The 14,862-nt window shown below is 48.6% G+C and overlaps 1 protein-coding gene across 3 annotated transcripts in view; it reads right to left on the bottom strand.

Moving 5' to 3' along the window:
* The window catches only part of SENP3 (SUMO specific peptidase 3), a 407,541-nt gene that overhangs the window by 9,801 nt on the left and 382,878 nt on the right, over positions 1-14,862 (bottom strand). For all 3 annotated transcript variants that reach the window (XM_069644338.1, XM_069644347.1, XM_069644357.1), the window contains exon 9: positions 9,828-9,911. In XM_069644338.1, the coding sequence (XP_069500439.1) occupies positions 9,828-9,911 (84 nt within the window). The remainder of the gene's footprint in view (positions 1-9,827; positions 9,912-14,862) is intronic.

The raw sequence follows: 14,862 nt of genomic DNA, 5'->3' as shown, positions 1-14,862 counted from the left end.
GGGGTGGCCAAGTCCATGCTATCCACCCATATCGAACAGGCATGTGCATGGGTAGTGTTAAGTGGTCTAGCGGGGAAAAGAGAGCGGGATAGAAGTATTACACAGAGTTGTTGGAATGCCATGCGTAGCCGACAAGTTCTTTTTGAGGAGGGTACACAGGAGGAAGTTGCTGAGGTCTTCTTGGAGTGCGTCTTACTAGATGTTCTGCTCTGGGAAGCCTCTTCATGCATCCTCTTGCTAGAGGGAGTGCAATGGATCAGTCTGTTCTGTTTGATCGATGCATGAATGTGGACCGAGTCTGCGCTCTCTCAGCCCCATCGAGCCACGCCACTAACCTGCAGTGGCAGTCTTAGAGTGTTTTATTTGAAAACGTCTGGCAGATGGACCATGGATGTCACGAATCGGGTGTAGACAGTAGATGCAATTGTCGTGGAGGTCTCCCACATACTCATTCTTTAGAACGCATCAGGTCCAGGCCTTGAAGAGGCTCTTCCTCTTGTTCTCTGCCATGCTGGATGTAGGCCTCACAGCCGGAGACGAGAATCCTCCCCAAGCAGCACTGGCCACCAAAACAAGGGCTAACCCCAGAAGTAGCCAGTGTTTAAGGATTTCGCTTAAATGAAAAAAAGTGACAAAATCGAAGAAAACATTGAATATATAGCAAGAGATTGAGGACTCCCAACACTTAACATGCAGTAAAGAAATGTGAAGATGGCCTCCAGGGGTGGGACCAAGGGAGCCCTTTCCACTGGCTGTGGCCAATATGACCCAAGCATGACTATACTTGAGCATTTAGTGACTGAATTTTCAGTTTAAAAATGAAACTGCTCTAGGTTACTGAAGATTGCTAGCCTGATGACAGAGGATATTTATACAGCATGGGAATCTATGAAAGATCCAATGCTGGAAAACAGGTTAGCATTTCTAGGTCACCAAAAGGTTGCCTTTCATATGAGTAGTGTAGAAAGTGGCAGTGTGGTACTGAACTGAATAATATTTTAGTACCTCCAATATTAGGTCCCCTTACACAAATTTTGCGTAGTCAGAAATTTAACCAGGTTACTCACCGTAGTGACCACCTTACTCCTAGTCCATAGTCCCCTTTCCCCCATACTTATCGACATCTCTCCGTCCTGTGGGACGGGACCGGAGCACTTTGTAAAAAGCATCCCAAAAAAATTCTCTCAAAAATGGGTTTCCTCTCTTTCTGCGCAGTGCCTGGCACGCGGCCGGAAACCCGCCCTCCTTGGCTCCGCCCATCAGTCCTTTTCTATCGCCAGGTCAGAGACCCATTAGCAATAACAGAGGAACCTTATTAGAGGGGACGGTGGGCGGGTGTATGGAGTAAAGGGGCCTATGGACTAGGAGTAAGGTGGTCACTACGGTGAGTAACCTGGTTATACTCCTACGTCCCGTCCCCTTTGCTCCATACTTATGGGAGATTCCAAAGCACTCCTAACTGGAACTACGGGTGGATGGAAATACCCCTTATTGAAAAAGGTTCTTCAGCACAGCCTGACCAAACTGAGCATCAGCTCTCGAGCTCATGTCAAGACAATAATGCTTACAAAAAGCAGATGGGGAGGCCCAAGTAGCTGCCCTAGCGATGGACTCCCAGGGGACATGCTTCTGAAAAGCAACCGCAGCTGCCTTGCCCCGCACCAGGTGTGCATGAATACCCTTAGGAGGTTTCAGGCCCTTGGATGTTGAAAGACTCCATAATGCAGGCGGCGATCCACCGAGAAATAGTCGCCTTAGATGCCTGCTTACACTGAGGGTTACCGAAAGTCACAAAAAGCTGAGAAGAACTCCTAAGCTCGGAAGTCCTGTCAAGGTAGAACTTAAGAGCCCTTCTGAAATCAAGACAGTGCAGAACCCTTTCTGCCTCTGAGGTAGGGTTCGGAAAAAAGACTGGCAGGGTGATTGATTGATTCAGATGGAATTCAGTTACCACCTTCAGTGGAAAGGCAGGGTTTGTCCGTAGGACCACCTTGTCCTTGTGAAAAACCAAGAAGGGATGCTCCACTGACAAGGCCTGGAGCTCGCTCACTCACTCACTCGCCTTGCTGAGGTAACGGCGACCAGAAAGGACACTTTCCATGATAGGTACTTGAGGTCCACCGTGGCTATGGGTTCAAAAGGCTTATGGCACAGTGCTGTCAAGACTACATTTAGGTCCCACGGTGGGTGCGGACTACGAACTGGAGGGTAGAGGCGTGTCAAGCCTGCAAAATGCCTCTTACGACCGAGTTACTCGGAGAGTAGGAACATTGGTCTGCAGAAAGATAAGCTGAGACCGCCGAAATGTAGGTTTTGCAGGACAGAACGTGAACACCCGACTCTGCTAGAGAGGACACGAAGGACAGCACAGTGTCAATCGTGGCCACCCTTGGGTCCAACTGCTTTCCCAAACACCAATGACAGAACCTGAGCCATTTACTCCTGTATTGGGATCTGGTCGATGGTTTCCTGGATAATACGCATGTTATCCATAGACAAGTTAAGATGCTCTAAAGACCTGAACTCAGGCAGCATGCCGCCAAGCTGAGCGATTGCGGGGAGGGGTGCCATATCTGCTGCTCCCCCTGATTAAGATCGGAGGTCACTAGTAGCCTGATCGGCGGATACACCGGCAGGTGTTGAAGTTCTGAGAACCAAAACCTGGCCGGCCACCAGGGGGCTATGAGTAGAAGGGAGCAGTTCACCGAGTTCTTCAGCTTCGAAATCGCTCTGTTGACTAGAGGCAGAGGCGGGAAGGCATAAGCTCTCATGTTGTGACATGGAATCTCGAGAGCATCCCCCAGAGAGGAGGCTCCCAGCCCCCCTCTGGAAGCATACCGAGGAAGCTTCCTGTTCACCGCCGTAGCGAAGAGATCCACTTCTGGTGTGCCCCAACGCAAGATCAAACATGAGAGGACCTCTGCCTTCAACTCCGACTCATAGCTGACCACTGTCCGCCGGCTGAGGGCATCCGCTGCGACATTCAGCTGGCCCAGAATGTGTACTGCAAGCAGCCAGACACCATGAAGCACAGCCCACTCCCAAATCTGGATGAACAGTTCCACGAGGAGGGGGAGGGGGGACTTTGTTCCCCCTTGTTTGTTGATGTAATACATTGACACCACATTGTCTGTGCGTATGCGGACCACCTTGTTGGCAATGACCGGTCTGAACACCTTGAGCGCTAGAAAGATTGCCAGAAGCTCCAAATGATTTATGTGCAGGAGCTTGTCCTGAGGCGACCAGATGTCCGATACTTGTAGAAGATCTAACGTCGCACCCCACCCCAGGATGGAGGAGTCCGTCGTGATCATCACCATAGAAGCTGGGTCCTGAAAACCCACACCCACCGACAGGTTGGCTGAGAGATGACCACCATTCCAGCTCCACTCTTTATGGAATCCGGAATCATTATCAGCTTGGAATCCGGGTCCACCGCCTGACGCCAGGTACTCGAAGAGCCATCTGGGTCGGTCTCATCTTGAGACGAGCAAGAGGAAGAGCTGGCACACACGAGGCCATGAGGCCCAGAAGCCTCTGGAACCACCAGGCCGACATGCTCTCCGACTTGCCAAACATCTGACACGTGGCTAACATCCGCCATTCTGTCCCCGGTCAGGTACACTCTGAAGTCGAAAGCGAAAACCCAGTAAAATCAGGTCCCGAGAGACCGTCATGGAAGATTCCGCAAGTTCACCAACAGCCCAAGATGGAACAGGAACTGAAGGAGAGACTGGAGATTGCCCGCTGCTGCCAGCGGCCAAGGCTGCGTAAGAGCCAGTCGTCCAAATATGGATACACATGAATACCCTGGAGACGAAGATGGGCCGCAATCACCGATATCATCTTTGTGAAGACACGTGGCGCCGAGCTGAGGCCAAAAGGAAGCACTCGAAACTGGAAGTGATCCTCTTCCAAAGAGAAGTGGAGATATCTCCTGTGTGGGTTCTAAATCAGGATATGTATGTACGCATCCTGAAGATCCACCATGCTGAGCCAATCGCCTATCTGCAAGGAAGAGCCTATCTGGCTGGGCGTGATCATCTTGAATTTCTCATGGGGTAGGAAAAGATTGAACTGGGAAAGGTCTAGGATGGTGCACAGGCCAGCCTGGTTGGGTTTGGGCACCGTAAACAGCCGGGAGTAAAAGCCCTCCCCTCGCTCCCCAAGGGAAACGGGTTCCACGGCTCTGAGGTCCTGAAGTTTCTGAACCTTGGCTTTGAAGGAGGGCGAGTCAGACAGCTGAAAAGGAGGGATGAGGGGTGGGGTAGGGGGTAGAGGTAATCGGAAGCCCGCCCGAGTGACTGACAAGACCCATCTGTCTTCTGTGATGGTCTGCCACACCTCCCAATGAGACGCAATGCGTCCTCCCACCGGGGTCTCGTGCGAGCGCGGAAAACCCTTATTTAGTAGGTTTATCGGTGGCGGTGCCACCTGAACCTGAGGAGGAGGCTGAAGAGCAGGAGAAAAACCGCGTCCGTTGTTACCTATGGCGGATGTTCCCCACAGGGGTATCTACTCTGAGATCTTCGGTCAAGGAAGCCCCTAAAGCCAGAGGAAGGTCGACTTGACAATGGTCTCTGGGTTTTGAAAGGAGCCTTAACCAGGACAGACAAGGACTTCGCTGTCTGAGAGCTATCCTTCGTCTTGGTGAGCTCTACATCTGTTGCACTTGCACTTCTTTTGAGAATTTAGTTGCATGCAGCCACGCCTGCCATGAGGTATCAACCCCCAGCATAAGGCCCCGAGCCGAGGGGTCTACGTGATGAGCCGCAGCCTCCAGAAGATCCTGGGCCAAGACCCTTTAAAGTCTTCCAGCTTCTCGACCGGGATAAACTCCTCAAACTCTGACAGACCTTTCCACATCCGCACGTTAGCTCCCGTTCAGAGTTGGCCTGCCTGAGCTGCAAGGCCGAGTTGGCGAAGATTTTCCTCCCGAGGGAGTCGAGGAGCATGTCCTCCTTTCCCAGAACCTGAGTAGCCGTCATGGAAGAGTATGCTGCAGGCCTCGACTGCAAAGTGGCCGCAGCCACTACTGTGGAGGAGGGGGGCGGACAAGACGACAGGGCCACCTCTTCCGAAGAATGCAGCCTGTATCTCGCGTCAATTTTCTTATTGACAAAAAGTCCAGAGTGTGGCTTTTCCCAGACTCTGCAGACCTCGGCCAAAACGTCTTTCTGCAAGAACAGGCCAGTACGCTCCAAGGGAGACAGGGCGAATGCCCCAGAAAGCATGCCCTCCTGCAGAGCGGGTGCCTCAGGCACTGGAACATCTAAGAAGTTCATCATGTCCAGTACCCGGTCATGAAAAGCTCCGATGGAGCAGGGAAGGTCCTTGCTGTCCTGATCGCCTTGCACGTCATCCGACAGGTCAGGATCCTTCTGAGCCGTTTCAAGCGCTGCCTTGTCCACAGGGGACAATGGAGGCAAAGGCAGAAGAGTCGGGGAAGGCACTGTAGGCAAGGGAGGCACTGGAGGACCAGGTGGAGCCGGAGGCACGGGAGGACATATCTCCCTAAAGAGCTCTTTGAAATACTCCCTCATGGGGTCGGTACGCATAAGCGTTTGAAATTTACCGAAAAAAGCATCCTCCGGGGACTGTTTCGAAACCTGATGAGGCCTCATGAGGTGGACAAATCCAGGGATGTAACGGACAAGGGTGCCACACTGGCCCCTCCACTGACGTATCCACATAAATCAACGGTGCCGACCCTGCAGGCAACGAAACATTGTGCGGAAGAGGCATCCGAGCGTTCCAGTCGTAAACTGGCTGATAAGGATGTGAAAAGGGACCATGTTCACCCAAGGGACCAAGCCCTACACCTGAGGCCGATGTTGTAGTTGTAGGGGTAGCACCCAAAATGGCCGCCGTGGCAGAAACGGGTGCCATTTTGTCCTCATCTGAGGGGAACTGCGGCACGTGAGGAAGTGAGGCTGGGGTCCCCGTCGATGGATCAGGGGTCTGAACTTTAGCCTTAACATAAGGGACCGCGGCAGAGCCGGTACTGTGAGGCCTGGAATGTTTTTGTGACATACCAACCGCCAAATTAGCCTTCGAAGGAAGGACCTCGGCACTGCCGGTAAAAGAAGAACTTTGCTTCTTTGCCCCCTCAACAGGTCTGGTGTCGCAGCAAGAGCGGGAACGGGGAGAAACAGCTTTCACCGACAAGGCCTTGCCAGGCCTCTCAGAACTGTTGGTAGCTTTAGCCTCTAGACGAGGGACCTCGGACCCAGGTCCGGTAACAGCCTTACCTGCGCAGGCCTCGAACATCCGTTCGGTGACAGCAAGCCCACCCAAGGCCTCGGGGCGCACCCCGGTCTTATTTTTGAGGGAAGCCGACAGACCTCAGAGCGAGCTCCGGTACCCTACGACTTAGTAGAACTGGGTTCACAAACAGCCCCCACAGGAGGGGCCTCGGAGCGTGCTGCGGTATCCACAGGCCCCTTACGGAGACCCTCTGAGAAAACGGCGGTATAATTATTAGGCCCAACTGGCACCTCAGGGCGAACCCCGGTGACAGAGCGATCAACGCCCCTCCCGGCCCGAGAGGAACCTTGAAAGGTATACCCCGGCTGAGGTGCTCTGAAAAGTAAAGAACTTACCGGGCGTTTTTTCTTCTCAGCGATGAACGCCTGAAAATGTGAAGGAGGAGTTTGTCGGAACACCTCCTCCCACCGCTCCAACCGACGTTGAAGTGCCCAGACCGAAAGGGAGTTGCAGTAAAAACAGGAACCCCAACGGTGATCCGGACCCAAGCACTCTAAGCAAAGAGGATGGGGATCCGCCCTTGCGAAATGACGGCGACACGATGAACAGTCTGGAAAGTCAAGTTTGAACGACATAGACAGACTAGTACACGATCGCTAGCGAGAGCCATAGAGGAAAAAAGGGAAGAAAACCTTCGGAGGATGCAAGTGCGTGCAGTCCCGAACGAGCGGAGAAAATGACTGATGGGCGATGCGGAGCTAAGGTTGGCGGGGTTGCGGCCACGTGCCAGGCCACGCGCAGAAAGAGAGGAAGGACACATTTGTGAAAAAAAAACATTTGGATGCTTTTTACAAAGTGCTCCGGTCCCGTCCCACAGGACGGAGAGATGTCCATAAGTATGGAGGAAAGCGGACGGGACATAGGAGTATTGTTTTTTTAGAGTACTTGCTTAATTGAAATGTTGGCCAAAGTTCATTTTGTGGCAATTTAGGTGGGCACGACTGTAGCAAATCCAGAGCAACAAGAAATAGCCAGAAAGCCTGGGATTACATGGATATGGTCAACACTTTAGAATACTGCAGGGCAAATTGGACAAAAGGATTTAATAAAGGGGTTGGAACAGAATGGCAAGTAAGGAATGATACACGTCAGCTAGAGCCCAAGTGAGGTTGGTCGCTTCAGTGTTCCTGCTGAGATAGCGAGAAGGTCAAATAGACAGTAGTAGACCTTCTCAGTGGTCTTCAAACTGTGGGGCTGGCAATCCTAGGGGGGGCCTGAAGGATGTCCAAGGGCATGAGACTCTTCAAAAATGGAGTACAGTGATTGCTTGTAATAGAAAATATAAGCACATATGGCATTGGTGGACAGCAACAATATTTTTACTTGGGGGATGGGGGGTGTTCAGCAGAAATGTTTACTCCGGTGGAAGGGGCTGAGTATACAAATATTGCTTTAGGTAGCCAACTATCCCAGTGGTTTGTAGATCCCCAATGCTTAGTATCAGCATGTACTACTCCGAGACCTTCGTAGAGTAGCAGAAGAGGCAGGCTTATCGTAAGAGGAAGATGCGAGCTGTAGGCAATTACAGTGAACCCAAATAGTAAAGCACATTCAAAGAAACACTTAATATAGTACCATATATATTTATATACACTAAAACACATGTCATTCATTTAAATATAGCAAACCAACACATATGGACTTAATTGATAGCACTTAATTTCACTTAATGTATTTGATACGCAGTAATGTTTAAGTACTTCCAATTGGATCTTATTCATCTAGACATATTTACCATAATACAATGGCAGCCCGCACTTTGAAATTAACACAGTAATACATTTAGTTAGCATACAGTTATAAAATAGCAGTTCTTAGGAGGGGAAAACACGTGGTTAGACTTTCACTAATAGAGCGAGTTGTAGAGAACATTTGTTAACCTAGACAGTCTTTAAATGTCTGATACTGGATCCTGGCTAACAGACAGTTTAGCAGGGATCAAAGTCTTGCAGATGTTCGTAGAAAGGGAAAGTTCCTCAGGATATGTCATAGTCTCTAAAAGGAAGTTACAATAAGGTTATAACCAGAGATGGAGACCCTGTCAATGGACTCGCTAAGGGACACAAGCAGCAGCTTGAGTCGGAGGTAAGAGGGGGTTGCCCTGGACACCTCTTGGTGCACTCCAATGCTCTGTAGCTACTTTCTGGAAGCAGGTAAGAAATACCTTTTTCCCCCCACAGTACCTTAAGTTAGAAGAAAGTGTACATGCTGGATGCTCTTCGATGTTGCAGCTCTGGACCCGACCTCCAGATTCCTTGGTCTTCTGATGCAAGGGTGGACAATGGATGGGTTCTTGCAACAGCCTCCTCGAGTGAGGACATTAGGCACGGCTTTCAGCAACTTCTCCCTGGTTTTGGTGCCTTTTCTTAAGCACCAACAAAGGACGCAATACACCTAGACAATCTTCTTTGGCTCCTGCAGTCCCACACTCTGATGAGGTGATCTGGGCGAGGTCTCTGGAGGGTCCTAGAGGCCTCTCCACGACGATGCACTTGAATTGGGCGTCAGGCCTCCTGGTATTGGGGTTCTGCAGCTCTGGAAGCACACAGGGTCTAGGGAGATGGCTCAATTTAGGGTTCGCCTTGGGACTGGTTGTTCCCACCTGCCAAAGGGAAGGACTAGTCTTCTTCAGAGTCCCTCTGCCACTTAGAAAATGTGGTCAGGACAGCAGTGGTTGTTTCATAGTGTTGCAAAGGGTCTGCAGGCATCTCTGGTCACTCCTCCACACACACACACACACACACACACAGTAGAAGGGCTAACAAAGAACAGCCACGCCAGGTAATAGCAAAAAAAAATATATGGGAGCCCCCAAGTTAGTACTAGGGTGCCTCTATTGTGCACTACCGAGCATATGGAAATAGTCTGCGGTTTCAAAAAAAATAATCACGCAATAGTTGGTAGACCACGTCCACTGCCATCAGCCATAACTAACAGGTTGTCTATGTGACTAAAATGTCACAGGAGCAGAGAAAAGGGGGGTACGAGGTATTCCTTTGGCACTACACTGAAGGGGGTGTGTGCCAATCTTTCAGGCTATAATGTTTTGAGAGAGATACAAAGTATCACTCTATCCTTAAGGACTGTTGTCTCAGGGATATAGATAGCATCTCCAAGGAGGACCCAAAGAGTCCCCAGCAACACTGCCCATAAGGAACTGTGTGCTGCAATAGTACAATACAGACTCCATAGCACAGAAATAATACAAAGAATAGAGTTCCAAAAAACAGCGCCCATAAGAATGAATGAGTGGCAAAAGGGTCCACTTATTCAGGATTAAAGAAAACGTTTCAAGTCCAGCAAAAAGTGCTGGGGTTCTCACTAGGAGAGGTGAAGCAGCATACAAATTATAAATCTCCCTAACAGCTGGCCACTTTAATCTGAATGGCCCTATGTTCAATCACGCTTAACCAGGAAGGGGTCCAGGGACTTGTAGCCCTGTTAACTTGCACACAATCACTAAGATTACAGCAGATGTATTGTTTTAACCAGGATCCCACTCCCAGATCAGAACACTGCCCAAGATGGAAGATCAGATAGGGGCTGCAGAGGCCACTTACCATCTTAAAGAATCCTTTCCAATCACTGAAGAAGTCCGGTCTGTCCTTCTTTACGGCTTCTGCTTGGAGGTACTTGCCTATGTGCTAAAAGAAGTAGGTAATGATTTAACTTCACAGGAATAGCATTTTTATATTTCCTCCTCCCCTCTTGAAAATGCAGCATGCATTACAAGCCAGTAAAATTATACAGACGGCAACCAGAGGCCAGCTGAACAGAACACAATGTAATGTTGCTGACTGGAAATCATGGCATGCATTATCTTATCTTGCATGTAAACAGGACTGGTAAGTAGAAATAGATGAGGCAACTGGAAAAAGGGACTACAATGGTCAGCAGTCCGTCCACATTAGAAAAAGGTTGCGATTCTAGGCAGTAAACAGACCCCAAAGAACAGGAAACTATTAAATGTTGGGTCACAAAAAAAGCAGTGCCCAAACAGCATTGTTCTAGAAAGTAAGATAAGATGGATTTTATCGCCATGTAGAATCAGACATTGTCAGCTATAAATAAAGCATGTGTGGATCCAGCTAAAAACGGTGCAGTCTTTTCACAATAACTGTTTTACCACAGAACATCTCTGTGCAAATGCAGTTCTTGCTTCTTGCATCACTTTTTCGAGTGAAATTGGATAGATAAGCTCAGGCGATTGCCTTTGATGGGGACGAAAAATAAACAAAATAGAAATTGGGTAGTGTTCTGATTCCAGGCTTACACGTTAGAAGTTGTAATCTCCTTGTGTGAATCAAGATTAGTTAAAGTTACACACTGTCGGAACTAATGTGCTACAAATCAACAATCCCCTTTCCTCCATATTTCTGGGATGTCACTGAAGTACTTTGCACAGCAAGCAGTGGGTTGAAAAATTGTCGTTGGGGCAAACAGAACCATGTTTCCAGTAAAAGACTGCCCTTGTGCTCACAGGCCCACCTGCCATTTATTTTATCAGCTGTAAAGGTGCAGAAGGAGGAGACTGACACAGGTGCATGGTGATTGCTAGAGACTTATTAGTCAAGAAAATAAAGCGAAAACCTAACCTTCCCTATATCTAAGAGGGCTTTCCCTGCGTCAACTAAGCAGTAAGGGTTCTGTCCGAATGTCTGTGTAAATTAGTAGTCCATCATACTGCTTAAAACCTAACAACCTACGTCTGTCCCTTACACTTAAAACTAAACTAAAGATAAAGTAGACCTTCTTTGTCCAGAAGAACGACTCCCTTCTTCTGGACTGGGGGTAAAAGTTCACTTCAAGGTTTTGGCTTCTTAGGGGAATGGCTCCATCCCCAGATCGAAATTGTACTCAAGTACCAGCACCTTTCTTTGGCAGACACTGCTTATCTTTCAACATTCTCCATCAGAAAGTCTTTCCACATTTTGTTACCACGAGACTGACTCCCTACTCCAGGTATCTTGATTTTACAGTTCAACTCAACCAGGGGGAATTGCTCCTTTCCCTGCACTTGTTTATCAGGAGAAGGACTCCCTTCTCCTGGTATCTTTGCTTCAGAGTTAGATATAACCAGGGGGAATGACTCCCTTCCCCTGGTCTCTTTTCACCTGGCTGCACACTTCTACACCACAAATCGGAATTATTCCATTCTCCCCGGACCTCTTTCACTTTGGTTTCACAGTTCAACACCTTCAGTCTTTCCATTTGAGGGATCCAGGCTTCCCAGTCTCCGGACTGGGCAGTCTAAATCCACTCTCTTGTCAAGAACAGCCACAAGGAAGGTGGTTTGTAGGGATCTTCCTTGTGGGTGCAGGTCCGAGACCAGGTCTCTTCTTGTTCTGTTTCTGGTGCTCTGAATGTTTTCTTCTCCCCCAAAGGCTTCCTCCTCACCTCTCCCACGACTCTGATGAGCCCCCACCAACCGCCCCGGCAACCCCCATTACCTTTAGGGTCGCTGCGGTGTGTGCCGGTTGGTCTTGGGCTCTTCTGCATTCTGTTTCGTGTTTCTCCCGTTAATCGCTGTGCTGTGGCGGCTCCGCAGCATTTGGTTCCTCACAGAATGCGCGTCTTCGCGTGACCACGCGGCCTCACTGTGTGCACGCCTGGACCTCTGCCTCTCCCTCCTTCTGGTTGGTCGAACGGCTGCTATGCTTGTGGTCACTCCAGGGGGTATGGCAACATGGTAAGTCCTTTCGTTTTTATCACACATGGTCATAGAGAACTAGACTGATCACTCAAGCGCTCACCATTACTCTTCCCTGTTCCGCACCTCCTCCTGGTACTTGTTAAGTAGGTCCCCTTAAGGTAATGTTCCTTATCTCAGTAGTTGGGTTTTCAGACGTACAGACATGTATGGGATATGGAGTTGGGGTTCATGGGATAGGACGGTGTGCAGGGTGTGGGTGGAGTGTTGGCAGAGGTGTTCTCTCGAGATCCCTGGTCCCCTAACAGGAAGTCTCTCCCATGAGATTCTCGCTGATACCACCCCCAGGGGGACTATCTGATATCGTTCTCACCTCCCTCGCCCCCTGGGAAGGGGCTCCCCCTCGGGGAGAAGTGGCATCTCGGGATTCCCCTCTTTTACACCCTTCCGAAGATTCATAAAGACATTCAAAACCCTCCAGGACGGCCGATTGGGTCAGGGTGTGGCTTGACTCTTGAGTCTTTGTCCAAATATATTGATTTTGTCAAACCCATTGCAATGGGTACTCCAACTTTCCTGTTGGACTCTATGGACGTTATCACCGGAACTGAAGGCTTTGATGTTGATCCGGTAAAACAACTATTGGTCACTCTAGATATAGAGGCGCTATATACATGCATTACTTACCGTAACAGAATTTCTGATGATTGTATCTGCTTAGATTCACATTCTGTGCATATAGTCTGACATCTAGTGCCTATTATATTGGATAACCTATTGTATTGTGAAATCTAGGCCTCTCTCCCACTATACAGGACTCTCAAATTTAGATGTCCCTACAGTATCTAAATTAATAACCTGGTCTTTCCACTTTCTAATGTTGCTACCAATGTAACCACGGACAAACACAAAAGTGAAACTGCCCTTTGAAGTGTATTATCTAGTATTCCTAAGTGTTGTACCATAAACGTCTGCAGCATTTAAAGTGATTCTGGTGTAAATTTAATAAAATATTGGATACATTACTCACTGTAATCGTATTTCTGATGCTTGTATCTGTTGAGATTCACATGGTATGCACAGGCCGGCATCTAGTGGTAGCTGCAGATTATTACAGTTTTTGTTTTCAAAACTCGAGCCAGAAATACTATCCCTAGTGTGATGTCTACTGTACTCATGGTCCATCACGCGTCGCGGTCCCTCAGATTGTTTTGTTTTCGATATGATGTAGCATGAAGTGTAGCGCGAGAACAGATGTAAAAAAGCAGATGAAGCACATAAGCCAGAGAAAAAAAAAAATCTATGCACCTTCTACTTCACAGGGGAGGAAGGGTGGGCACATGTGAATCTAAGCAGATACAAGCATCCGAAATACGATCACGGTGAGCAATGTATACCTTCTGAGGCTTGTGGAATCTACTTAGATCACATGCTATGCATACATTTGCGAGCAGTGTCTGGAGAAGGTGGTGGGATGTGAACAAGGCTAAAAGAGCGGCAACCAGGAAGGCATCAGGTGGGCGGGGCTTAGGCCAGGTGACCTAGATCCACTTGCACCTGCTCACCATCTGCAAAGGAAAAGAGGCTGGAGGGCTGCTTAAATAGGGAAAAAAGAGCGGCAACCAGTAAGGCACCAGGGGGGCGGAGCCATGTATATGTATATAAGAAATACATTATTATTATTATTATTATTAAACAATGAATTATGTATGCAGGTTGGAAACATGCCTATTCTAAACCTAAATCTAAGATGGACCAAGTGTCGACCATCAAATGAAAAATAAGGCAGTCTTAGTGGCGTTGTGTCAAATAAAAAGGGCATATACTAAGAAACCTATTGCCAAACATTACAACTAATACAAAAAACGGTGTGGGATAGTTCTCAAGAAAGGAAAGAAGTGTTCTCAAATGATATGCCAGGATACAGTAGCCCGAGTCTCCCTTCCTTACGTTTTGCGCCAGTTTAAGATGTGAGCTTAGAGCACAGTACAGTTTCTGCCTTCTCCAGCATTATACAACAGTTTCAATGGCAGATCTCAGGACGTCGAAGGCCAAGTCTCGTTTACTTTGAAAGTCTCTTGCCTTCGGGGGCCTAACGTATTCCAATAAAAAAAATAAAAGTTCAATTAACAAAAGAAAGTTAGCTTCTAACATTTGCTGGTTCATGGGTTCACCCCTGCGTCCCCGCTCTTCTGAGCGCTGACCCTTCTCAATTTTCAACCACTGTTCACGTATCCACAGTTCAGATAGGGCGAGGATTTCACCCCTGGGTCCCCCCCTCTCCTGGGCGCTGACCCTTCACATATCGTATTCCTCAATTTATATGTCAAATCTCTTCTGAAGTTTAGATGAGGGCTTCACCCCTGGATCTTCTTTCATCGGGCTCAGACCCCTCTTGACTGCTAGTACATCTCTGGATCTCCCTCTGCTGGGCTTGGACCCTTCTTCTCTGGCATCCCTCTTTCAGGTACACTCTTGCCGTCTCTTAACTTTGCTTTCACTTTTCTCATTCTTGGGGTAACAACTTTTCAACCTTGGATCCCCCTCTGCCGTGCTCCGACCCAGCTTGATTCTTAGCCACCCTTCACCAGGTTTACTGTGGCTCTCAATCAGGGCGATAGTGGCTCACCCCTGAGTCCCCCTCTTCTGGGCGCGGACCTCTCCTTACTTTCCATGTTCTCTTTTTACACAGTTCAAATTCTTGCGGGATTCACTTCCCTTTCTTTCACAGTGCTCTTCTAGATCAAACTCTTTCAATTGTACAGGGATTTTGCTCGACCCTCTGTATAACCATGTGGACCTATTTTGCTGGCCATGCTACGGCCTTCTGGTAAATGTCGTTTTAGTTCAGATGGGGATCGAACACCCACGTGGCAACGGTCTCCCTCTGCAGCTGGTCTCCCTTTAAGACTTTTACAGTTTGTTCACGTTCTGTGAACTTGGTT

This window comes from Ambystoma mexicanum, chromosome 1p, assembly GCF_040938575.1.
Source record: "Ambystoma mexicanum isolate Mex_15411 chromosome 1p, UKY_AmexF1_1, whole genome shotgun sequence".
Classification (NCBI taxonomy): domain Eukaryota; kingdom Metazoa; phylum Chordata; class Amphibia; order Caudata; family Ambystomatidae; genus Ambystoma; species Ambystoma mexicanum.
Note: the sequence above shows the minus strand (reverse complement) of the source record. Positions and strands in the feature narration are given on the sequence as shown.